The following is a 27,056-nucleotide window of genomic DNA, read 5'->3' as shown; positions in this document are numbered from 1 at the left end:
GCGGGCCTCTCACTGTTGTGGCCTCTCCCGTTGCAGAGCACAGGCTCCGGACCCACCGGCTCAGCGGCCATGGCTCACGGGCCCAGCCGCTCCGCGGCATGTGGGATCCTCCCAGACCGGGGCACGAATCCGTGTCCCCTGCATCGGCAGGCGGACTCTCAACCACTGCGCCACCAGGGAAGCCCTCCCCCAAGATTTTTATCTCAAGTGATTCTTATTTGAATTTCAAGGGCACAAAAAGTCATTTCAATAAATTTGCCCATGGAGATCTTTGATTCACACCCCAAGTGTAAATAACCATCTCCTTTTCTTTGAATATTGTTCTTAATTCCATTATTAGTAGATAAGGTAGACCAGTCCTTTCCTGAGAAGTTAATAGTACTGAGACTTCACGAATGATCTGTTGGCGTCCAAGCACTGTAGTAAAATGTGTCCTTCCCTCTTTGGAGGGAAGTCCAAATGTGGAGTCCACATTGTCAAGGTGTGCTCTGTCTTGGTGTGTGTATGCTATTTCAATCTGCTTTGCAGCCTGTTTCAGAGCTAGTATCTGTTAGCACACTGCCTACATGTTTATAGGTTAAATCAACACCTGCTGTGCTGTTCAAAAATTGGTTTAGAAAAAGCATGATTTTGTGGTCTGGAAAGCTCCATGAAGGAGATGGGATCAAGTTCAAGGAAATTGATTAGACCAAATGCATCTCCTGCAGGAAACAAAAATGAGTAAAGGCATTGGCATATGAAAGCATTACCATGGGATCCTAAGTTGGCCTCTTGGGTTGGACTGGAGAATTTGTGTAAGCAAAGAGTGGCAGAGAAGCCTGGATAAGTAAATTGGGACTGGATTAGGAAGGCTTTGCTGATTTGTCATATAGGAAAATACACCAGTGTATTTATAGCATGTCGTTATACATACATTTATTTTAAAATTCAAATAATGAGTTTTAAAAATGCTTTCCCTCATGCATGTCCAAGAAATGTTGTTTTGGTGTATGGGATTATTTCCCCAGGGGGGCAGAATCCTCAAGCTTTGGAAAAAGCACAGTTTGCTGATTATGATGCATGTAGATGCAGTTTTAGTGTACTTTGGCCAGGGCAGTGCCTATTGGTCTATTATGCATCCCTTTTAATTCTTGTTTTTTCCCCACAGGTGCTTGTGTCTATGAGGGTTCCTTGTTGGCGGTAGGTCATTCTTCATATATTTATTTTATTTATTTTGCATGTAAAATGCTTGATTGAGGTTACTGAGTGAGTGAGGTGACCCTGTCATTGTAAAATGTATTTATTTTCCTTTTCAGTTTGAGGATTATCCCTCATTCTGGCACAATCATGCTCAATTACTTAATACCTTTTCCAGAGTGAATTAGTTCCATTTGGATACTCAGGTATTGGAAGAGAAGTTCAAACACCCAATACCAATTTGCATTCCATGGCTGTCTTGTGAGTTCTTTCAATCAGAGAGAAAATTAGATCCCATTCTTTTGTCAGATATGAACTAGGGCACAATTTGTTTATCTTCCAAACAACTTGTTTGTTTCTTCCTTTGAACGCCCCCCCCTCCAAAAAAATATACAATTATTGAGTACAATATGGAAGATCCTGACTGTTGCTTTGAATTATACTTTTAAGTTTTGGTAACAAACAAATTAACATTTTATCTCTGATCCTTTGCCACATAGAGGAGAACTGATTTTGAATTTAATGTCAGGATCACTTGGGGGAAAAGCTGATGCAAGATTCCTGCATTTCTTTTCATTAATAATGTACTATGGTGCATAACAATGTGTTAAAAGCCAATTGAAAAGACTGTCTACACTCCATCAACTCTAATAAGTGGTGTGACAAGTCATTCTTCACCACTTTTTTATTTTAGTTTAATAAAGGCTGTAATAAAAACAAAACTCAGATGGTTGGAAAGGGTTTGCTCATTTATATCCCAACCCGCTATTGACATGTGTGATACCAGTATGTCATCTTGGATTGTCCTTGTGGTATTGAAATAGATGAGAAATATTTGAAATATCTGAGAGTCTAGATAATTGTAGATGTTCACAGTAATATTCTTGAATCTGAACTTTATGTAATATAGTTACTGCTCCGGAGATTGATGTGTTTTTTCCTTCCTTATATTTTTCTGTTAAAGAATCAGGTGAAAGCCATTTTCCACTCTCTTTCCCATTCCATGCCCTTAAAAGCCTGCTCTTGCTTCTGTTTATTCTTTAATACATTTTAGGAATCATTTTAAAATCAAAGTGCTATAAAATACATCATCAGTTTTGGGGAGCTGTAGTAGATATTATAGACAAGTTAGTTGTCCATTTTAATACAAAGAAAATTGCTTATTGTATAGAGTCCTTTGTAACGTTTCAATATCTTTTCACGGCTATCGATCCACCTGATACATGCAGCAGATCAGTGAAATAGGCAGGTCATGTATTATTTTATACTCTCCCCCTTTTTAATGAAGAACCAAGGATGAGAGAGAGAGAGGTTTGCTAAAGGTAATTGACCATTAAGAGGTGGACCAGAACAAAACAACCTGTCTTCTTTCTGTTGTTCTCCTGAATCTGAAGAAAGTGGCTAGACTACCTTCTATGTTTGACGGCGGCAGCATGGTATTGTACATTTGAATACGAAAGCATCAGGTACGGGAAGAGGTCAGCTTGGTTTGATCAAGTTAAAGGAGTGGGGGCACTAGCACACTCCTGACCCCTCTAGTTGCCTTCTTGGCTTACCAAGACTCTGCTGTGTTTGTTCCTACACCTCCTCTAGCCTGATGTACTTGTGATTGTGGTTATGCAACTCAGGCAGAAAGACAGTACATTTACTACAATAATAAAGATTATTATTGAACAAATATTTACTGAGTGACAACTCTGGACCTGCTATTCTAGGCACTGGGAATGCATCAGTGAACAAAGGCAAAATCCTTGCCTTCATGAAGCTCGAATTCTAATGAATAAAATATTTAGAATGTCAGATTAGTGCTAAGGAGGAAAACCGTATGGGTGTGGCTCCGGAGATAGAAAAGGCTGAATAGGGGACAAGGGTGGCGTCTTGAAATAAGGGGATAGGGAAGGTCTCCCTGAGAAAGTAAGGTGACATTTGAAGAAAGACCCGAAGAGCACTCTAAGAGCTTGCCCCTTGGATATCCAGGGAAAGAGAATTCCACAGGGAGTGTAAAGTTTGAAGTGGGAGCTTGCTTGGCCATTTGAAGAAGTACTTGGAGGTCACTGTGGCTGCAGCACGTGATCCAGGGGGAAGATGGCAGGAGATGAGGTCAGAGAGGTTGGCAGTGACAGAGCAGCGTGTCCTTCTGTGGACTTTAGCTTGTCCTTTCAGTCAGGTGGCTGAGCCGCTGGAGGAGCTAGAGCAGAAGAATGACAAAACCTGACTTACAGTTTAATTAAACTGCTGAAATGGGAATATGAAAAGAAATAGCATTTGTTTCTAGGGAAACTGTGTTGAATACTTTAAAAAAAGACTCTGTAGAGGTGAGTCACTGAAAATTTGCTGTCAAATTAAGTATGAGAGAAACAACTATAAAAGATTGGGGGAAAAGCACAAAAAGTCCAGAGAGATTCTGCATTCGGATTTATTTGCAACCTCTTGAAGTTCTCTTTCCATTTTAAGGAACTTCAAACTGGAAGTGGGGATGATGCATTGTGGCCATAGCTAATTGTATGAATAATTCATCGCTGCTCTCTTGCCACATGGCCTGGTTTTGAAGAAAAGCACTGCACCTGCATCAATGAAATTGAATGAATGTGTATTTATGTATTTTGAATTAAAATACAAAGTTTAAGAACATTTATATACTGTTCTAGGATTCTCTGATTAGACAACTCCTTGGGTGAGAGGATTTCTATGGTAAGAGGCATCACAGCCAGGGGCTGGCTTTGAGGATAGTGGCATGGTGTCCCAGCCCCAAACCCTGTAAATTCTACCCACGTGCATTTTAGAGCTGGGAGTGACTTTGGAGATCATGTGGTCCAAACTCTCCATTTTATAGGTGGGGAGAGTGAGGCAGGGATTGAAGTTCTTGTGCTTCCTTCATTACTCAGGTGAGTAACCAGAAGTGGAAAGTGGGTCTGGTTGATAATGGCAAAGCACCAGCTTCACCCAGAATTCCATGAAACATACCAAGCAAATGAGAACACAGATCTAGGCTCTGGCTGCTAGTTGATAACTCTCAACCTGTCTTGTGAGGATTCCTTCCACTGATACCTTTTCCATCTCATCACTTGTTGCTTGGGAAGCTGCCAGATAGAGTGGTTCATTCAGGGCCTCTGTAGTCTGACAGATCTTTAAAAAAAATTTTTTTAATTGAGGTATAGTTGATTTATGATGTGTTATATAGCACAACTGTATAGCTAGGTGTATAGCAAAGTGATTCCGTTATACATATATATATATATATATATATATACACACATATATATATATTCTTTTTCAGATACTTTTCCATTATAGGTTAATACAAGATATTGAATATAGTTCCCTATGCAATACAGTAGTTCCTTGTTGTTTATCTATTTTATATATAGTAGTGTGTATCTGTTAATCCCAAACTCGTAGTTTATCCCTTCCCCTTTGATAACCATAAGTTTGTTTTATATGTCTGAGTCTATTTCTGCTTTGTAAATAAGTTCATTTGCATCATTTTTTTAGATTCCACATATAAGTGATACCATATGATACTTACCTTTCTCTCTTTGACTTACTTTGCTTAGTATGATAACCTCTAGGTCCATCTATGTTGCTGCAAATGGCATTATTTCATTCTTTTTTATGGCTGAGTAGTAGTCCATTGTGTATATGTACCACATCTTCTTTATCCATTCCTCTGTCGGTGGACATTTAGGTTGAGTCCATGTCTTGGCTATTGTAAACAGTACTGCTATGAACACTGGGGTGCATGTATCTTTTCATATTAGGGTTTTTGCCGACAGACCTTGTTCTGATTCTTCCTCATCTGCTACAAACCAGCTCTGTGACCAAGTTACATAACCTTCCTGAATGTCTATCACCTCCTATGTGAAATGGGGATAAATAGAGCCTCTCCTGAAGGGTTTTTGTAGAGTAAAGGAGGTAATGTGGGGAAGACACCCAGACACAGTGCCTGGAATGTGCTTTTCTGCAATAACAAAATTCCTCTTTACCAGCCAAGAAAAAGGACAAGAGGAAGGAACTGTTATTCGGCACCTGCTATGTATTTCATACTCTCAACAATCCCAGGAAATAGGCGTTGTCTTTACAGATCAGGAACCTGAGGCTAAGAAACTCGTAAGTCACTTGTTCAAAAATCACACAGCTAGTCAGTGCTAGAGGAAGAGGGCGTTGCAACCTGGGTCTGACTTTAAAGCCATTCCACCGAGCATGCCGTTTCTCGCAGCCAAGCCAGTCTGCTTGTTGTCTCTGAACACAGCTAGCTTATTTTACCATCAGCCCTATGTTCCCACCCCCTCCCTGCTGCACCTGTCACGCAGTTGTCTCTGCCAGCCTCTGTCCCGACCTCCTGCAAAAGCCAGCTGTCCCTGGCTCACCCCTTCCCATTTAGCTGAGGCTGTCCCACACTAGTGTGTGCTAAATTCACCACACAAAGCAAGGAAGGTTTAGGGGTTATTCCACCTTAGCATATAGTACATGCTATATTATATATATGTACCCACACAAATCCCCAGCAATGTGCTGTATTTCCCAACTTCTGACACCTCTGTGGACTCGTGGAGACACTCTGGGGTCATTGGGTTCTAAGCCCCATGTAGCCGTCTCTCAGTTATGTACTGACTTTGTCTGTCTCTCTTCTTTCTTTAACACTGTCTTCCCTCCTTTCTCTTCTTTCCATTCTTCAGGTCAGAAAATACCCGGGAAGGTCCCCTACCTTTAGAAACACTGCATAGTCTATTTTGGCATGTGTTTCCTCCTCCACAATATCGCTGCACCCCTGGGCTCTCAGGACTTTCTCCAAAGTCAGCCACAGTGGGAGAGAGAGTGACTGGGTTAAATCAGGAGTCCCTCAGAGGGAAGCTACCTACTTAATATGTTTAACTGTGACAGGGGCATCAAGTGTGAGGAGGAAAACAGATTTTTTATTTCAAAGTTTTCACCTATCTCCTGTCCTTTTCTGTCAACATTGAGTAAAAAGAATTTCGCTTTCCTTTGGCCTCACCACAAGCAAACATCTCCTTTATAGGTTCTTCCTGGAGGTGGATGGTTGAACTCTTCAGTTTTTTTTTTTTTTTTTTTTTTTTTTTGCGGTACGTGGGCCTCTCACCGCTGTGGCCTGTCCCGTCGCGGAGCACAGGCTCCAGACGCGCAGGCCCAGCGGCCATGGCTCACGGGCCCAGCTGCTCCGCGGCATGTGGTATCCTCCCGGACCGGGGCACGAACCTGTGTCCCCTGCATCGGTAGACGGACTCTCAACCACTGCGCCACCAGGGGAAGCCCTCTTCAGTTTTTATATCTGTAAAATGGAGATGAATGATTTACTTCACAGCGTTGTTGTGAAGGTTAAAAGAGACCAGCAGGAAGCGCTTAGCTTGTGACCTACCATAAAGGTTAGCTGCTATTACTGTTGCTGTAAAGCAGGTATACTTAGCAAAGGTGGACACAGCCTCTCTTCTTCCCCAGATCAAAAGTGTCGAGTGTTGGCATTTTCCTACTTGGAATACTTTTCCTCACAAATGCTGACAAAGTGCATCACAAGACACTAACTTTTAGCACATTTGAAAGGAAGAAAAAGTTTTCAAGAAGAATTAAAATTGTGGAGTGTTTACTATATACAGTATAACACAGTGGAAAGATCCAGGCTCTGGAGTTTAAATCTGGTTCTGCTACATACTTGCTGTGTGGCCTCAGATATGATACTTTAAACAGCCAAGTCTCAATTTCATTGTCTATATAATAATATACCTCATAGGGTCGGTGTGAGGATTACCTGGGAGCATGCTTGTGAAAGAACCCAGAACTGTGCTTGGCAAGGAAGAGACACTCACATCACCTAGGTGGCAGTGACATGTCGGAGTGGAAATGACTGCATGGTAGAAGCCAGGGTGTCTTGGTTCGGGTTTTGGCTCTGTAATTACTAGCCGTGTAGTACTGAGTAAGTCACTTGAATGAAATGAGGTGTCAGTTTCTAAATTCGTAAAATGAGAGAGTTAGATTAGATCCTCTCCAAGATTCCTTAGCCCAGGGCCATCCAGTGGAACACTCTGTGCTGATGGAAATGTTCCAGAGCTGCATCGTCCTGTGTGGTGGCCACAAACCACATGTGGCTGTTGAGCACTTGAAGTGTGGCTAGTGACACTGAGGAACTAGATTTTAAATTTTGCTTAATGTTAATTAAAATGTATAGCCTCACGTGGGTCGAGGCTACTGTGTTGGACTGTGCAGCTTTAGAACTTTAAAATTCTTAACTTACTGTAGTACTTAAGCTTGAATTTTAGTCTCATGGATGGCTCTCACCCTGGGTAAAGGTTCACTGTTGTGTTGTTAGCAGTTTGAGGAAGGTCACAAAAGATTTGTTAGAGCACCTGAGTTTGCTGTTTGTTTATATAAAATTGTTTTATACATATATGTATATAATTATTACAACACTACTCTTCCCATATTGCTCGATATGTTTTCTTGAATAAAAGAAAAGGGGTGGAGTTACAGCTGAGCCCTCACCTGCAATCAATCCTACATATTCTACTAAATCTTTTCCCAGCTTTATTGAGGTATAATTGATAAATAAAAAGTGTATATATTTAAGACGTACAACTTGATGATTTGGTATGTGTATACATTGTGAAATAATCACCATCAAGCTAATAAAACATATCCATCAACTCAGTCACTCCTTTCTCACTTCCTTCCTCTCTCCCTCCCTTCTTTCCTTCCTCCCTCCCTCCCTTCCTTCCTTCCAGTGAGAACACTTAAGATCTACCCTCTTAGCAACTTTCAAGTATATAATATAGTATTGTTAATTATAGTTTCATTGTTATACATTAGATCTCCAGAAATTGTTCATCTTGCACAAGTGAAACCTTGTACCCCTTGACTAAACTCTTCCTGTTTTCTCTTCCCCACACCCACTGCCAGCCATTCTTCTTTCTGCTCTATGAGGGTTAACTGTTGTAGATTCCACACGTAAGTGAGATCATGCCGTATTTGTCTTTCTGCATCTGGCTTATTTCACTTAGCATAATGTCCTTCAGGTGCACTTATGTTGCTGCAAACGGCAGGATTTCATTCTTTTTTAAGGCTGAGTAATATTCCATTATCTGTATCACATTTTCTTTATCCATTCTTATGTTGATGAGTGTTTGGGTTGTTTCCACATCTTGGTTATTGGGAATAATGCTGAGAGGAACATGGGAATGCAGATATCTCTTCAAGATCCTGATTTCATTTTTTTTTTGGACTTAATGCCCAGAAGTGGGATTTCTGGGTCATAAAGTAGTTCTATTTTTAATTTTTTTAAGGCACCTCCATGCTGTTTTCCATAATGGTTACACTAATTTACATTTTCACCAACGGTGTACAAGAGTTCCCTTTCTCCACATCCTTTCCAATACTTGTTATCTTTTGTATTTTTGTAATAGCCCGCTTAACAGGTTTGAGGTAATATTTCATTGTGGTTTTAATTTACTTCTATTAAAGATTTTACAAAATATTTTTGGTGTTTTGTCAAAGTCTGATATATTCGTGGGAGTGTTATCCACTGTATGTTGTGGTGGGAGAAATTGAGAACTTCTGGTCTAATCTGTAAGCCTTGTTGATTAGGGTTAAGGAGGATTAAAGAAGGCAAGTAGAGCTCTTCAGTGCTAGCGTCCTTTTAAAAAATTGATGTGCTATAGCATTCTTTTATTTGAAACTGTAACATAAAAGAGGTAGCCCGTAGAAATGAAAATGTCTCAGACTTGTGTTCATGCTCAAGAAATTTTATGGAGAAGAGAAATGAAGAGAATTTGGAGGCTTTCCCTATTAAGTGCTCAAAGCCCCCCCAGACACTTAGTAAATCTTGGTCAGCGACTGCTATTAAACACCCTGAACTTCTCAGCAGTGGGGGGAATGCTTGGCATCTTGTGGATATACTCAGAAGGGAAACAATAACGTCAGCCATTCCTTAATTTCCCTTAAGAGTACTATTGGGTATTGTAGGATATCACTGTTCTTCATTATAGTTTAACAAGAATTCATCATTTTTTCAGCCTCTTCATTTATTTTTAAACACTGAGTAATATGCCTTTAAGTGGGAGAGACTACTCTTTATTAAAATATAATTATTCTGGGGTAAAAACATTTTTTTTACCGAAAATCAGCACATCATCACTCTGCTAGGTGCTGGAATAAAGTTTGAGAAGTAATGAACTTCCTTTAACTAGAGATATTCAAGTGGAGACTGGAAAGTCTGTATCATAAATGAGATAGTGGTGGCTTGGTCTAGATGACTTACAAAGCCTTTCTAACTTGGGTTCTGACTTGCGTGAATTGAAGGTTAGAGCTGTGTGTTTCTGCCTTATGGAAGCCCTTGTGGCAGGGGTGGAGTGGTGGTGAGAAAATCTCCTGACCCCAGAGGTGTACGATGAAGGGTTTCTCCCCTGCGTTCCTTCAAATGGACTGATTTTGTACCCTTGGGTACCAGGCAGTGAGAATTGGGCTCTTGGTGCCTCAGATGATTCTTTTTTTCTTTACTGGGTTTTTATAAATTGTCCATCATAATCAGATGTGGTAGTTTCCTCTTTGGAAATTCATATCTTCTGAGCATAGTTGTGTGAGAGGAATAGTACAAGAGATTTTGTGCTTCTATTGATGAATAATCCATATGCATTTTCATTCTTGTTCATATTCTTGTGGTAGGAACAGATGTTTTAAGTTAACAAACACATTTCTTATGCTTTGTTTTGAATTTAGAAGATGCAGCTGAGCTTGGCAGCCATTATTACTTTGTTCAAAAGATGGTAGCATGATCATATATTTCAATTTTCTGGTCAGACCATATATTCCCCACACCTTTTTTTTTGTTTTTTTTAAAGTTTGTGTCATTTTTGCTCCAATTGCCTTACAACCTAGTACCTCATTTTGTTTTTTTGTCTTCATTTGTCTGTTTATAACTACAAAAATGTACATATACATGTTTATTTTATACATTGTACATTTATATATGCGTATATATATATATCTCCTAGAAAAGAACTGTCACTCATTTATAACACCTTATGGTGTTATCTCATTTTAGTTACTTTTTAAAGCCCTCTGCTTACTAAGGGAAAAGATGATACATAAATACCAAATGACAATTGTGTGTTAAGCAAGCTTATGTTTTCTTGGAGTTTGAGTGGCAAATGTCTAAAGAAAATTTGGCTTTGAAAATCTCATATGGATGGCATTCTGCTTGTGTGACAAAAAGGGACACAGATATAAAATCTGCACAAAATAATTTTTAAAAATCTGAGCAGTTTTATGTAAAATAAGTACGTATCCTCTGGTATGCCAGCTAAATTCTTTTTAGCAATGATTTCGTAGCTTCCCTGAGTTTATAAACTAAATGGAAGGAAGAAGGAAAGGGAAAAGCTTTCACAGTAAGAAACAGTTTATCGTTAGTGCCCAGGAGATGTTTGAGTTTGGGCCATGACCTGTGAGTTCTTTCCTGACAGCTCCCAAGATGGGTTATTTATTAAATTTATGTAATTCCTTTCTTCCAAAGGCAAATTGAATGGGTGTGGGATGGGCCAAAAAAAAAAAAAAAAAAAAGAACACCTCTTTCTCTCCAGTTCTGAAACAAAGAATAGATATAGAAGTAAAAATCACCTTTTAAGTTTTTTAATCCGTGAAGCTAACGTGGAGGATATAGCTTTAATTCTCTTAGCCAGATAGGCTTACTGATTCTGAACCCACACCATCCAGCCGACTAGGCATCACAGACAGAGATTTACAGAGGCAGCTTTCCCATGCAGAAGGGCTGCTCAGGTGAGAATTATTGCTTCAAGAGCAAAGCAAAACTTATGCTCTTGGTTGAAAGGCTTGCTTCCTAGAAGAGGAAGGAAGACAAAACTGAGTTAAGCAGGCCCAGTTACCCTTAAATTTGCTAGTTAGAGAAATTGTGCCACCTTCCCAGGGAAAAGAAAGCCCTGGAGGTATATGTTGATATCCCTTCACAAGAAGGAAACCTCAGGAGAAAGAGAATTCTTTATTAATGAGAGATTTTATTTTATAATTATTATTTTAAATTTCTTTTTTTGGAGGGGGTTTGGGTTTTTAAATTTTATTGATTGATTGATTGATTAAAATATAGTTGATTTACCATATATTAGTTTCAAGTGTACAGCATAGTGATTTAATATTTTTATAGCTTATACTCCATTTAAAGTAATTACAAAATAATGGCTATATTTCCTTGTGCTGTACAATATATCCTTGTTGCTTATCTGTTTTATACATAGTAGTTTATATCTCTTCATCTCATATCCCTATCTTGCCCCTACCCCTTCCTCCCCAATGGTATCCACCAGTTTGTTTTCTATATCTATGAGACTGTTTTGGTTTTGTTATATGCATTCGTTTGTTATATTTTTTAAGATTCCACATATAAGTGATAACATACAGTATTTGTCTTTCTCTGTCTGACATTTCACTAAGCATAATACTCTCTAGGACCATCCATGTTGTTGCAAATGGCAGAATTCCGTTCTTTTTATGGCTGAGTAATATTCCATTGCATACACATTTACCACACCTTTATCCATTCATCTGTTGATGAACATTTGGGTTGCTTCCATATCTTGGCTGTTGTAAAAATAATACTGCTGTGAACATTGGGGTGCATGTATCTTTTTGAATTAGTGTTTTCTTTTTTTTTTTTAAATGTATACCCAGGAGTGGAATTGCTGGATCATATGGTAGTTCTAGTTTTAGTTTTTTTGAAGAGCCTTCATACTGTTTTCCACAGTGGCTACACCAATTTATTGTACATCCCCACCAACAGTGTACAAGGGTTCCCTTTTCTCCACATCCATGCCAACATTTATTTGTTGACTTTTTGATGATAGCCATCTGACAGGTGTGAGGTGATAGCTCATTGTGGTTTTGATTTGTATTTCTCTAACAATTAGTGATGTTGAGCATCTTTTCATGTGCCTGTTAGCCATCTACGTATCTTCTTTGGAAAAATGTCTTTTCAGGTCTTCTGCCCATTTTTAAATCCAGGTTTTTTTTGATGTTGTGTTGTGTGAGCTGTGTATATGTTTTGGATATTAGCCCGTTTTGGATGGGTCATATCATTTGCAAATATTTTCTCCCATATTAAAAAAGTGAATGAGTTATACATATACATATATCCAGTCCTCCTTAGATTCTTTTCCCATATAGGTCATTACAGAGTATTGAGTAGGGTTCCCTGTGCTATACAGTAGGTTCGTGTTAGTTATCTGTTTTATACATAGCAGTGTGTATATGTCAATCCCAATCTCCCAGTTTATCCTACCCCCCCTCCCCCTTGGTAACCATAAGTTTGTTTTCTACATCTGTGATAATAGTTGTGCATGTATTACAGGACTGTTGTAAAGATAAATGAGATGACACCTGAAAGTACGTGGGGTTTCATGTGTAAGTACGCACTAGTAGGTAATAAGTACGTTCTAGCTGTTGAGAATACTGTTATTCATGGAGGAAGTCACTTCTGATCTTGGCCTTAAAATATGGGTCAGTTTAGAATAGGAAGAGATGAGGGAAGGGCTCTTTAGATAGAGGATCAGTGTGAGTAAAAGCATAAGTGGCAAAGGCAGTGCAGTTTGATTAAAGTGTGAGAAGTGATGGGATAAAACACTGAGAAGGGATTTTTAAACTCCAGATCACATAGGGCCTGGAATAGGCATGTGAATTACATTCTGTAGACCATGGGGACCCTTTGAAATGGAAATCATTTGCTCTTGAATTCTAACTCTGTCACTACAAATTGATTAGCGTATTGTTGGAAGTGAGAAATCATGGCACCTTCCTCTGCCATGTTCCTCCCTTTCCTCATTCTTCATCCGAGTCCAGATGTAGTCGCTCTGTAGAGCTTTGGAGAGGGTGGCTCCATGTAACCGATCATCACTGCTGGAAAAAAAAATCAGTGTGAAGACATAATCCAACAGTGAGTTATTAGTTCAGCAAAAACAGGTTCATCTTGGATTATGTCACGTGAAACTCCCTATTAATAGGCATTAATCCACTCCTTTAATATTGATGTTCATAATGATTCCCCCTGAGGTTGTGATGGAATCTTTCTCCTTCCTCTTTAGTTGGCACTTCTTTTTTCTACTTTACAACTTGCAAAGATTAAATTATGTTCTCGGTAGCATTAAGATAAATAAAGTACATTTTAGTGTATTAAATTTTTTTGAATGGAAACTTTATTTTATTTATCCTACCCCGGATTTTGAAGAGTATAGTTTTTCTCCTGTGCTGGACAACAGAAATTACTGTCTTTTGTTTGCTTTTAGAATTTTATCAGAGTTATCATTCCTACATTTAAAATACGTTTTTTAAAAGAAAGATCAACTGTGATAAGATACTTTAAGGAATAGTAGGACCTTTGGAAAACTATGAACCGCTAGAAAAGATTCTTAAGAGTTTGACTTAGGAGGAAAAGAGGGAGATTTTATGGGAATAAGATAACTCAAGTGCTTATGAAAAGGAGAGAAACTCATATTTCTTTAGTAGAATGAATTAAGCTGTTGAAGAAGAAACATCTTTTCACATTTCTCACTCTGTTTCACTGATGACTTGGAGGAAAAATCGCAATGATAACAGGCAGGAGATAAATATAAAGCATAATAAAAGAAATTCTGCGAGTGTCAAGGCGTATGTCTTTCTGCGAGTGTCAAGGCGTATGTCTTCCTGCGAGGTGTTTTTATGCAAACTTATTAAGGTCAAGGATACTTAGTAAGCAACATTGTATCTTGAAAACTAAGAATTCTGTTTTTTGTACTATAAATAAATTATTGAGTTAAGAAGCAAACAATTAAAGAGGATAAATATTAACGTGTTTTTAAAACCAAACCACAAAACCCAGAATATTATACCAACTTTTGAGAATGATACCTTCCTTTTTTGGTTTTTCTAACTGAGAATGGTCATATTCTTTTATTTATTATATTAAAAGTAATATGTTTGTTCTAAAAGAACAAACATATAATATAAAAAGAAGGGAAAAGTATTAATTTCAGTAATTCTGTGAACAAAAATAATGAGAGCTAAATATTAGGTGAATTTATTGCAGAACTCTTTTTTTTTATAAGTGTTTGTGTGTTGTATGTGTGTGTGTGCTTAACAGAAACAGGCGTCATAATATGCATATTTTTGGTCACTTTTTAAAATTTAATACTGTGTCATGAATATCTTTTTATGTCAATATACATTAATCTATTTCATAAATCCATCGTGTATACAGTGTAAATTATTGTAGCCATCCCTACTGATTGATATTCATATTCCAGTATATTAGTATTGTAAGCAACACTGTGATGAACATTCTTGTACACTTTTCAGTTATTTCCTGAGGGTAAATTCCTTAGAAATACAATTTTTGAGCCACATGATGTACATGTTTGTGTACGTATATAATGCATATTACCAAATTGCCCTTCAGGGAAGTCATACAGTTTCACTTCTATTGGCTGGTATTAGTAGAGAATTCTGATGTAAGGATGAAACCAACACTTGATTTTTGAATGATTGATCTTTTTAACTAAAGCATAGTTGATTACAATATTGTGTTAGTTTCAGGTATACAGCAAAGTGATTCAGTTATATATGTATATATTTATATTGATATATATATTTCAGATTATTTTCCATTATAGGTTATTACAAGAAATTTAAATTGTTCCCTATGTTACGTAGTAAATCCTTGTTGCTTATCTATTTTATATATAGTAGTGTGTATTTGTTAATCCTATACTCCTAATTTATCCCTTTTTCCCCTCCCTTTTCACTTTGGTAACCATAAGTTTGTTTTCTATGTCTGTGAGTCTGTTTCTGTTTTGTAAATACGTTTATTTGTATCTTTTTTTAGATTCTACATATATATTATACATATTTGTCTTTCTCTGACTTACTTCACTTAGTATGATAATCTCTAGGTCCATCCATGTTGCTGCAAATAGCAATATTTCATTCTTTATTATGTCTGAGTTATATTCCACTTTATATATAGAGAGATATATAGATGTATATATCTATATCTATATCTATACACATCTTTAGCCACTCATCTTTCGATGGACGCTTGGGTTGCTTCCATGTCCTGGCTATTGTAAATAGAGCTGCAATGAACAATTGTAGTACATGACTCTTTTTGAATTATGGTTTTCTCAGGGTATATGCCCAGTAGTGGGATTGCTGGATCACATGGCAGCTCTATTATTAGTTTCTTAAGGAACCTCCATACTGTTTTCCATAGTGGCTGCACCAATTTACATTCCCACCAACACTGTAGGAGGGTTCCCTTTTCTCCACACCCTCTCCAGCATTTATTATTTGTAGAGCTTTTGATTTGTAGAGCATTTATTATTTGTAGAGCCTTTAAAAATGATTGATTTTTAAAGGCTGATGGAAGACAATATTGACAAATTTGATGAAATTCAAAAAATATCTAATAATGTAAAACTAAAAAAACCCCAAATAGAGTACAGATTTTCAAAGAATTAGTGCTTTAAAGAATTCCTTAGTACTTATAAGGAATTCATACAAATATTTAAGAATATCATCAAACTTTAGGAATTAAACTGGCTAAGAATAAGAATAGAGAGTTCACATAAGAGAAAATACAAGTAGCAAACAAATATATTAGGAAGAATCATTGTTAATAACCAGGTTAAAAACTAAACCAATAATGGGATATCACCTTACTCCTATTAGATAAAAGTTTCTAATAGGTGTAAGGTGATATGATCAAATCCAGTTTTGATGAGACTTCTGGGAATTTACCCTAAGGAATTAATTTAGAAGAAAGAAAAATTATACATAAAGAAGTGTTCTTTCCAGCTTTATTTATATTATAAACTAAGAAGTTATCTAAATGTCTGTATTAGAGGCATGGTTAAGTAAATCATCATAGATTAAGTTGACATGGGATATTACATAGCCATTAAAATAATAGATGAAGAGCATTTAGCCACGTGGACAGATTTATGAGGTAATGTTCAGCAAAACGCGGAGTGCTCAATTCAAACCCTGTGATTAAAACTATTTTTAAAAATGTGCCTTTCTGTAATTGGAGTCTGATAAAGGGGGGGAACTCATTTTATGTCAAAAGTTGAGGGAGAAAGCTTATAGAGTAGAGGGTATGGAATCAGAGGAGGGAGAGGATAGGAGTTATGAGAATGAAGAGACAATGCATGGAGACACTCAAGACAGGATAGATGGATGGACTGGGGTCAGACCTTAAGTGGCAGGGTCCACCTAGACAAGGTTCTTTTTCAAAGACAGAAGCAAAGGAGGAGGAGGTATGTGAAAATTACGTTATTTAGGACTCAGTGTAAGCGATGGAAACTCAATTCAAACTGGCATAAGCAAAGCCTGTAATTTATTGCTCCCTTAACCCAAGAGTTTAGTTTCAGGTGCATCTGTGTTCCTGTGCTCATGTGACACCTCTCTTGCCTCTGCATTGCTCTTTGTTAGCGCCATCTCAGGCAGTCTCTTTGTGGTGGCAGCATTGGTTTACATAGTTCAAATAGCTCATATTCACAGAGAGCCCCTTTTTGGAGTGACATCACCAGTCAAAATTCTAGGAAAATCTCTGCTTGGCCCAGCTTGAGTCAAGGATTATACCCCCAGGTATAATCATATTCTCACTGGGGAAGAAGAAGCCTTATGATTTACCAACATTACCACGTAGAGGAAGGCAGTTTTAACAATGAAACATGCTGGCCAAAGGACAGAAACAGGTGTTCTCTACAAGGATAAACAGACATTTAGAGGCTGTGTGGCTTGTTTACTAAGTCTTAAGTGAGAGCTATCATCTGCTTGATTGGCCTAGTGAACAAGGCTAGAGAAAGTATCACTGGAACCAGGTCTCGTATCTTTTGACTCCCCCTGTTATGGTCAGCCCTAGACTAACATCCGTGTTCACTTGCCTTTATCTGAAGTTGGGAAAGAAAGTTGGTTGGACCCATTTTACTCTATAACACACCTTTAGTTGTTTGAGAAGAATACTTAGCAAACACATGGGCATAGTTGATGAATTAGGGCCATGTTGATGCCCTTTTTCGTAATTTGGAGGGATCTGAAGTAAATGAGTGGTAAGTTAGTTGTGAATGCATTTCGAAATGGAACGTTTTATTGTTTTCTTGAAATGCTTGTTTGGAAAACTTTCTTGGGTACTTAGTTCTTTTTTCGTTTATTTTTCTTTGGTAAATGACTAGTACAAAGAGAAAACCATCTGTAAAGGAGATTGAAAATGTACTGACTAGAAAGTTGGGGCTCAGTGCCTATGGGGCCAAACATTTTTCCAGTCCTCTGGAATGAGTCAATGATTTGATGTACAGCCACCACGGCAAATTCATTGTCCTACCGTGAGGAATGAGCAGAGTGAGGTAAACCATGGCACTTCAGGTGTTAAGAGCTTTAGACTGTTATCTGAAAGGGTTATCATTTCTAAGGTTTTTGGAGTTGTAATGCCCACAAGGAAAAAATTCCCTTCTTCGACTCCTAAAAGTGTGGAAGAAAGATAGCAGTTTTGTTTTGTGATATTAGAAGTTTGATCATTTCCCTATCCTTTATTCAGCGGCTGTAAATTAAGCTTTCTTTTCCCAGTGTAAGGAAGCTTTATTTGGGATATTTAACTTACTTGCTTCTATTCATGAAGACCCTCAAAGACTGCTTTTAGGGAAAGGAATAAAAACTCAGCCATTTGTATTTAGTCAAAGATAGAAGGTTAGTGACTCAATGTTCATATGTGAGGCAAGTTGCATTTCATGCTGATGCTGGTATGTCTCAGCATGAGTTTTGTATAGTTGAGGAAAGTCCTTAAGGCTCAAGGATTCTGGATGCCACTGATTCAAAGCAAAGAGAAATTGGCTGAGTTTTGGTAGTTTAGGCAAAGGAGCATATGTGGGGATTCGGCAGGAAAGCATAGGGTCTTGAGGTTGTCCCAGGTGGGAGGCCCATGTACTTTTCCATTAGTGTGAGTTGAAAATATTTATATTTATGTAAGAGGACTGTATGGAAACATTGGAGGGTACGTTGGAGAGAAAGAACAAAGAAACAGTTAAAAGCATCTTTCTGAAAAGAACTTTGGGGGCCACTGGCATTGTGTGTTTTTTAAATAGCTTGAACCGTCCTTAGAAATCATGGCTTAATGCGTTGTTTCATTTCTTATTGTTGCTGTTCTATCTCCTTGTAAGGATTTTGTGTATAGATGTCAGAAGCAGCTTGAGCGTTAGTGTAGAGGTTGTTTTATGTCTCTGCTTTTGGGCATGGTCTCTAAATTCTGTATTTCTTCTTCTTTTTGGTATATGCCCCAGTTTTTCTCATCTACATCCCTCTGTTCTAACCTCTCCATTTTTACCCCAAACTGATGATGCAATAAAACATAGAAATGAATTAGGAGCCAGACCTAAGAGCTTTCATTTTCAATATTTACAATCATCTCCTTATTGTATCTGATGATTTTTTTTTTTTTTTTGGTGTGTAACCATTAAAACTATTCTGCCATTAGTCCTGTCTTGAAAACTGCCATCTTCTGGATCCCTGATTGGGCCACAATCCCTGATTGTGCTGCTGTGTACAACTTAACCACACAAATGGAATGATGTCTCACCAAAGGTTCACATGTTTGAAACAGAGCTAAGAAAAAGGAACTAACAACAAAGGTCAGTGAAGAGCCAAATAGATACCACGATGTGTATGCCTAGAAGCACTTGATTGACTTATTTCCCCAGGGCTGCAGAGAGCATTCCTATCCATACTACTGCTGCGAGTTAGAGGAGGAGGCATAATTGCAGTGTTCAGCCACGTTGTGTAGAGAAGAGGCTGATGCGCTCAGGCATCTAAGAGAAAGAGTAGAATGCATAGGTAAGCACTTTGGGCAAAGATTTTGATATTTCTGTATGTATACATATTATACATACATATTTAAATCATTTTTTTCTATCATAGACAAGTTGTTAATAAAAAAATCAAATCTCTTCTAAGTGGAATAGGTTTTATCTTAATAAGATACATTCTATTGTCCAAAGTTTGTACGTGTGAATAGCTGGTGAGGTATCTGCTTTGGGAAACACAGTGTGAAATAATATTTTCTATGCTCAGTTCTGTTTTTGCCATAAATACATGTGTAAACCGTACAAATCTGCTTTACAAGAAGATATATGTAAGCATTCCATGAGATGCATCTGGGGATGCGTTCATTTTGGGCTCACTTTACCACCTGAAATTCTTTTATGGTTATGGGATATTTATTTTCAGTTCACTTCTAATCTTCCATTTGTGTGGCAAGACTGTGCTTTTTTTCCTATTAAATTCTTCATAACTACATTACCTTTTATTTATTTTTAAAATTAAAAAAATTTTGTTTTGTTTTCTTTTCTAAATTAATTTTTATTGCAGTATAAATGCTTTACAATGTTGTATTAGTTTCTACTGTACAGTAAAGTGAATCAGCTATATGCATACATATATCCCCTCTATTTTGGACTTCCTTCCCATTTAGGTTCACTGCAGAGCATTGAGTACAGTTCTCTGAGCTATATAGTAGGTTCTCATTAGTTATCTATTTTATACATGCTATGTATAGTATATATATATATATATATATATATATATATATATATATATGTCAAATAAATAAATAAATAAATAAATATATTAAAAATATATATATATATATATATATATATATATATATATATATATATGTCAATCCCAATCTCCCAGTTCATCCCCGCCTCCTGTAGAGAAACATTTTTATTTTATATTGGAGTATAGTTGATTAACAATATTGTGTTAGTTTCAAGTGTTAGTTATATTACCTTGTAAATCTGTCCTCGGATGTCTTGCCGGATGGATCTTAACTAGGATGTGCAGGCAGGTGGTGTTGGGATATTTCCTCCTAAAATCTGCCCTCCTTCCCTGTACTGGAAAAACAAAACCTCCTTACCTGATGCTGAAAGCTTGTATATATTAAACTGGTGTTTAGCTACATTCCCTGATTTGTCTGGGGCCTGATATCCCCGTGAGAAAGAGCTTCAACCCCGAAAACAATTGGAATTCAGACATCAGGTGTCATGTCTTAAACACTATGAGGCTGGGATAGTGTGGTGCCAAGGATAAGGAAGGCTGTAAAGAGGAACAGCAGGTTCCCTGAGAGGAGAGTCCCCCTGCATGAGGATGGCGTTTGCCATGGTGGAACCTTCCAGTAGAACTTTCTGCAGCAGTGAAAATGTTCTGTATTTGTACTGGTGGCTACTTGCTGCATTGGGCTGTTGAGCGTTTGCAAGGTGGCTAGTGTGAAAGAGGACGTGGATTATGAATCTTCTTTATTTTTAATTAAATTTAAATAGCCACACGTGGCTAGTAGCAACCATATTGGACAGCACTCGTATAGTCTTTGTAGCAAAACTGATGACCAAAAAAGCAATGATTCTAGGTATAGTTTTGGGCAACACACAAACTCAGCCCACCCAGCCTGTCTGAGCAGTTTTGCACCTGGAAATGAGATTCTGGGGGGTAAAACTGAAAGACTCATAATACTTGAGATTCAGACCCTCTTAGAAACCCAGGAGATAAATTGGCAAGAACCTTATCCCAGCCCCGCTGTCATGGGATCCCCACCTACCTGCTCATGTCAGCTGGAGATATATGGGCGCTGCAGAGTCTGGTGGTAGATGGCAAGGAACTCGAGGCCTCGGCAGCTGCCTCAGGGCATTGTAGGTCAAGGATAGGTGGACAGAAACTCTACTTATGTAAGAAGACTTTGTTCCTCTTTCCCATTCCCTCCTTCCTCAGAGAACCCTGTTATTTTCAGGCATTTTCCTTTCTCATGGCCATATCCTTTAGCAGAGGTGGAGCCCCTCCTCAGGCTTAGTGATGAATTTTCTTTGGCCTAAGTCAGTGCTCTTCTTCTTTTTCTTCATTTCTACTCATATCTCCTCAAAATAGTTTTGAAAACCATGTACCTCTTTACACATTTACAGTTTTATATCTAAGTTTTTAAATCATAAGATGCGTGAGTCACAATGGATGTAATTTTTTGCATATGGAAAACATTGACATTTTAGGACTGTTGCAGTTCTATCCTAAAATGTCAGTATACCCAACAGAATCAAATGTAGCAATTTGATTCCAACCATCACCCATAAAAAGTACAGAAACTCCTCTTTGTAAGGAAATGTACTTTGTTTCCTTCTCAGGCTTTCATTTCTGATCCAATTTGCCCCCAGAATTTATCCTTATGTAATTTATTTTTATGCTTGAAAGTCTTTTATTGATTGTCCTATTATATTTCTCTGCAACAAAATGTGTATATAAATTTAAATTTAAAACATTTGTAATGTTTCCTGTGAACATAAGGCTTTTAAGTGTTAAATAGTTTCCTTTGGATTGAGTTATCACAGTTGAGCAAAACAACATAAATGCATTACAAGTTTTGATAAATACTTGCTAAATGTTAGGACGTACAGTTTTATTGGGAATGCATCTCTTAATGAGATGGATGGGGCTTTTTTCCCCTTCAGTTAGTTCATGCAGAATGCATATAATTTTTTGCTATATGAGACACACAGTTCAGCATCAATTCTATTCCCATTTTTCACTTGTCTGGATGTAAACTCTGTGAAATCCTGTTCACATAATAAGTAGATAGGAAAGGAAGGAATTTGTTATAGCTTCTTTGAACTCCTAACCTTCTAAGTTATAGGCCAGAAATCAGTTGTGATCTATCATTAAGAATTATTTTTAATGATTGGCTGACAACTTGATTAGGTCCCTCTTCAATTTTATTAAAAGTGAAGGATTGCTGACTGTCTGATTTGCAGAAGGATTAGTTGCAAGTTATCAGAGTAATTTACTTTCTTAACACCTACATTGGTATTTCAAAATGCCCCAGTGTTTGGTGACCCTGATATTTTAACATATCCTAGCATTTTACTGTATAAAAATTCAGGATGGATGAGAAGTATTCCTCTCTTTTATAGTGTGAAAAGATAGTGAAAGGCTTAGCCTATTCTTAGAAAAGAAAGCATATGGATATGGGGATTTGGACGTTGCTTTAAATTATCTGTTCTTACTCTTCCCTTGAGGAGACTTCAGGTAGCCACAGCGTTACGGTACTCTAATACACTCAGTTTGAAGGCTGATAATCTAGGCATTTCCATGGTTCCCTTTCCCTGACTTTCGATCAGTCAAGGCATGGCGTAAGATGCACTTCCGGACTCTGAGAGTTAAGGGGAAGTGTGTTGCAAGATTCTGGAAAATGTTTCCTTGTTCTCAAAAAGAGATCCAGGAAAGAGTCAGTCTCTTGTTCCTCTGGACGTGGTTGTCTCTGGTACTGTGGAACAGCTGCAAAAATACTTTGGTCATCAGGGGACTAAGCGTAAGGACAGAGTGCCACCTTAGCAGGTCAGAACAGAGACAAAGAACAGAATTGGTGTCCTTAATGTTGCTGTTGACCCACTGAACTAACCAAGCCTAGAAACACCCTACCTTTGAACTTCTTAGTTAAGAAAAAATGATTCCTTATTGTTTAAGCCACTTGGTTTTGGCCACCACTGTATTATTATTATTATTATTTTGACATTTATTATGATAGAATTCACATACCATATGATTAACTCATTTAAAGTATACAATTCAGTGGTTTTTGGTATACCCACAGAGTAGAGTAACCATCACCACAATCAATTTTACAACATTTTTATCACTCCAGAAAAGAGAGCCCATACCCTTTAGCAGTCACCATCTCCCTCCCAATATTTTTCCTCACTCCCCACCCCACCTCAACCCTAGCCAACTGCTGTTCTGCTTTCTGTCTGTACAGATTTGCCTATTCTGGACATTGCATATAAATGAAATAATTCACTATGTGGTCTTTTATGACTGGCTGCTTTCACTTAGCATAATCTTTTCAAAGTTCATCCAGATTGTAGCATGAATCAATACTTCATTCCTTTTTATTGTTAAATAATATTCTGTTGTATGGATATACTGCTTTTTATTTATCCATTCATCAGTTGATGCCATTAGAGCTGCTTCCACTTTGGCTATTACGAATAATGCTGCTATAAACATTTGTGTACAAGTTTGTGTGTGAGCCTATGTTTTCAGTTCTCTTGTGTATATACCTAGCAGTGTATTGCTGGTCAGATGGTTATTCTATGTTTAATCATTTGAGGAACTGCCAAACTGTTTACCAAAGTGACTGCACCATTTTACAGTCCTACTTGCAGTGTATGAGGGTTCCAATTTTTCCACATTCTTGACAACACTGGATATTTTCTAAGTTTCTGACTGTAGCCACCCTAAATGGGTATAATTTGGAATCTCACTGTGGTTTTGATTTGCATTTTCCTTATAGCTAATGATATTGAGCGTTGTTTCATGTGTTTAACTGGCCATATGTATATCTTATTTGGATATTGTCTTATCTAAATCTTTTTTTTTTTACTTAAAGAAAGACTAGTATAATAAACCCTCGTGTTCCCGTCACTTATTATTAATAATTATCAGTTCATGACCGTCAGCTATCCTGTCAGCGTTCAAATTTCCCTGATTTTCTAGTGGGTTATAGTTTATATTTGGACTGTTTAAACATGATACAAATATAGTCTGCACATCTCTTTTAATCTTTAAGCACATCCACCTTTTTTTCCTTGCAATTTATTTGTTGAAGATACTTGTTTCATTTGTCCTGTAGGATTTCCTATGTTACAAATTTTTCTGAATGCATTTCTGTGGTGTCATTTAACATGTTTTTTCTGTCCTTGGTGTTTTCTGTAAATTTGTAGTTAGACCCTTTACTCATTCAGGTTCTTTTATGAAAAAATTTAACATAGATCACAAAACTACTTTGATCAAGAGGTACATGGTTATCTCTCTTTTTGTGTGATGTTAAGAGTGATAAGTAGGTTCAGGTGTTATCAGTCTGACCCTACATTATAAAGTTATCCATCAGCTTTTCACCTGATAGTGTTAGCGGCTATCAATGACCATAACTGGAATCTCTAATTTTATTAGATTTTAGCAAAATGCTGATATTCCAGTTCTCTCATTCCTTCCTTATTTTATGAGCTTGAATCCATCTAAAAGGTAAAACTTCCCTATGTCATGTATCTGGTTAACCTAAGGCACAGTTCAGAGAGGAAAAGTACGGTAAATTCTTGGTTGTTTTTTTTTTTTCTTTTCTCTTTCATTTACTAGTTTTAAGAATAATGATTTCGTTCTTTGGCATTCACCAAAGGGGACCAGTGAGGTTTTCCCCTTTTTACTTTTTAAAACCGTATTATTGTGGATTCATGGATATTTAACATGTTTAAGGTGTAGCAATTCATTGCTGTTAATATTCTTTCTGCTGCCCAGTCTGTCTCATCTTTGGGTAGTGAGTCCTTTACTTTTGCTGTTGAGTCCTTTAGACAAGACCCCAGTACACTGTGACAAATTCCTTGATTCTAGGATAAAAGATGTTCCTCATACATTTCCTGCCCCACTCTAGAGTCAGCCAGTTTTCTAATGATCTCATGTTCCTTTTAGTGGGAAGTGGTATTCAAGGGCCAAAATCTAGATGCTGAAAGCTACTTATTATTCCTGGATTGATCATTGTTTCCTGGTCCTTTCAGTGGATAGAGCTACGAAATACATATTTCCTTTTAAAGAGAAGATAAAGCATGAGCTTATATTTAATTCTATTTCAAATTTAGGAATACTTTTGTTTTTACTGTCTTTTGTTTTGAAAAGTTTATTTCACAATGACATTAATATAGTTACAGATACTACATATCTGTAATAATTTCATATGAGCAAAACTGATGTTGAATTGATCAATATGATTACTGAAAATAGTTTAAGATAATTTTTTTTTTGGTCTTTAGAATGTACTCCACTAAGGATAGTCAAACTTCTGTGTTTTAAGGTCACTTGAAATGATTCTTCTCTGTATGATTAAGTGTGCTGTCAAACTGTTGGATTGGATAGGTAAGAAATGGTTACTCAGCATAGTTTTAATCACATTTCTGTGTTCATATACTTAAAGACCATTTACATTTCTTTCTTTCTTTTTCTTTTTCTTTTTTTTTTTTTTGGCGGTACGCGGGCCTCTCACTGTTGTGGCCTCTCCCGTTGCGGAGCACAGGCTCCGGACGCGCAGAGCTCTGGACGCGCAGGCTCAGCGGCTATGGCTCACGGGCCCAGCCGCCCTGCGGCACGTGGGATCTTCCCAGACCGGGGCACGAACCCACGTCCCCTGCATCGGCAGGCGTACGCTCAATCACTGCGCCACCAGGGAAGCCCCATTTACATTTCTTTTATGCACTGTGTTCACCCCTCCTGCCCATCAGTGTTGGTGTTTTAATTCTCTATTTTTAGAGAAGTTTCAACCACTTGTACTTGGTCTTTTTGTGACTTACATCTGAAGACATCCTGAGAAATAAGTCAAAACCTCTAACTCACAGACCTAAGGAACTAACAGTAGCATTAAAAGTCAGATGGCAGCAGCCAGGCATTGATGACTGAGCTGGAGGCTCAACTTTGACTATCTGGGAGACCTTTCCCCTTGATTCCCAGCCCAGCTTCTCCTTCTAGGAACTCTTAGATATGAGAAGGGGGAAGGAGACGCACCTGGCCTGAGTCAGGTGAGAATTGTTGATCCAATAGGGCTTAGTATGTTAAAACAAATCACAAATTGGTGGGGCCCACCCAAGAGGCCTTGCCTTTGAATCATGCTTCGATTACACGTGGATCCTTTATTTTGACTTCTAATTGCTCTCTTTTTGTGAATTCCAAGTTTTTAATTTGTTTCTTACTCTGAGATACAAACTCCAGGTCATTTGACTTCTCATTCTGTCTGCCTGGAGAACACATATTATGACATTAGCCAGGTGTCTGGGCCCCTTATAGAAATGGGTAGGAGGAAATATAAATTGTATCTAGCTCTTCAGACTTCACTTTTTCAAAATCTGTTTGAAATCAGCCACGTAGACAATGTGTAACAAGTGTCATTGAAGACCGTGGCATTGCAGACTTGTGACTCAGAACCAACCGACCCTAAAGCTGTGCTTCCTCACCCTTCACGTAATTGTGGGTGCACATATGGTGGGCAGAGTTTATGTTGTACAAGAACATAATACTCTAGCTAAACACAAGCAGTGCATTTATTACCATGCAGAACTCAAGAGCCTTAAGGTCCAAATTGGAAGGAAGCTAACTCAATTGGTGTGGAGAATATTTTAAAAGTACTGAACAGTTTCTTATACTGAACTACATGCTAATGTAGAAAGTTCTGAACACCTCTGGAATTTGAGAGCCAGTTGATTGTTCAAGACTACAGGAAGGTAAAAAGGTCTCAAAATTATACTAAGTTTGAAGCTATTTTTTCTATTGAAAAAAATGTCCCCTTATTTTCAGAACTTGACTTACAAACTACCATGGTAGGTAGAGTGCAAAATTGGGCTCTGAGGGCCAAAGAGGCCTTCCTGAACGCTGTCACTTTCTTACTTCATCTTTGAGGGCAGCTAATGCTGTTCCCGTGGCCCTCAAACCATTAACTCTGGACTCAGGATCATTGAAGTTATAAATCCACTATTCCTAAAGTGCAGCTGTGTGTTGCAAAAAATGGTTTTTCCATTGTCATTAAGAGAACAAATGCCATGGGAGATTCTTTTCTAGAAGTTGACAACTGAAGAAAGGCATTTTCCTCTAGTTGATATAAAGGCTGTCATTGCATAGAATGGCTTCTCTTATCCTTCTGCACAGTAACTGAGTGTAATTTTCAAATGTAAAACTTCCAAAAGGAGCATTATTCTGGAAATGGCAAGATTATAATTATGTGAAGCATAAAGGATAAATTTGTAGTTTATAAATCATGGATATTAAATATTCAG

General features: G+C 37.7%; 1 protein-coding gene across 1 annotated transcript in view; it reads left to right on the top strand.

Annotated features, from left to right (window-relative positions):
* Positions 1-27,056, top strand: part of FRAS1 (Fraser extracellular matrix complex subunit 1) — a 452,432-nt gene that overhangs the window by 6,132 nt on the left and 419,244 nt on the right. The window contains exon 2 of the mRNA XM_007455407.1: positions 1,148-1,179. Within this exon, the coding sequence (XP_007455469.1) occupies positions 1,148-1,179 (32 nt within the window). The remainder of the gene's footprint in view (positions 1-1,147; positions 1,180-27,056) is intronic.

Source organism: Lipotes vexillifer, unplaced genomic scaffold (genome assembly GCF_000442215.2).
Source record: "Lipotes vexillifer unplaced genomic scaffold, Lipotes_vexillifer_v1.1 scaffold749, whole genome shotgun sequence".
In the NCBI taxonomy this organism is placed as follows: Eukaryota; Metazoa; Chordata; class Mammalia; order Artiodactyla; family Lipotidae; genus Lipotes; species Lipotes vexillifer.
The sequence above is the reverse complement of the archived record's forward strand: the minus strand, read 5'-3'. Positions and strand labels throughout refer to the sequence as shown.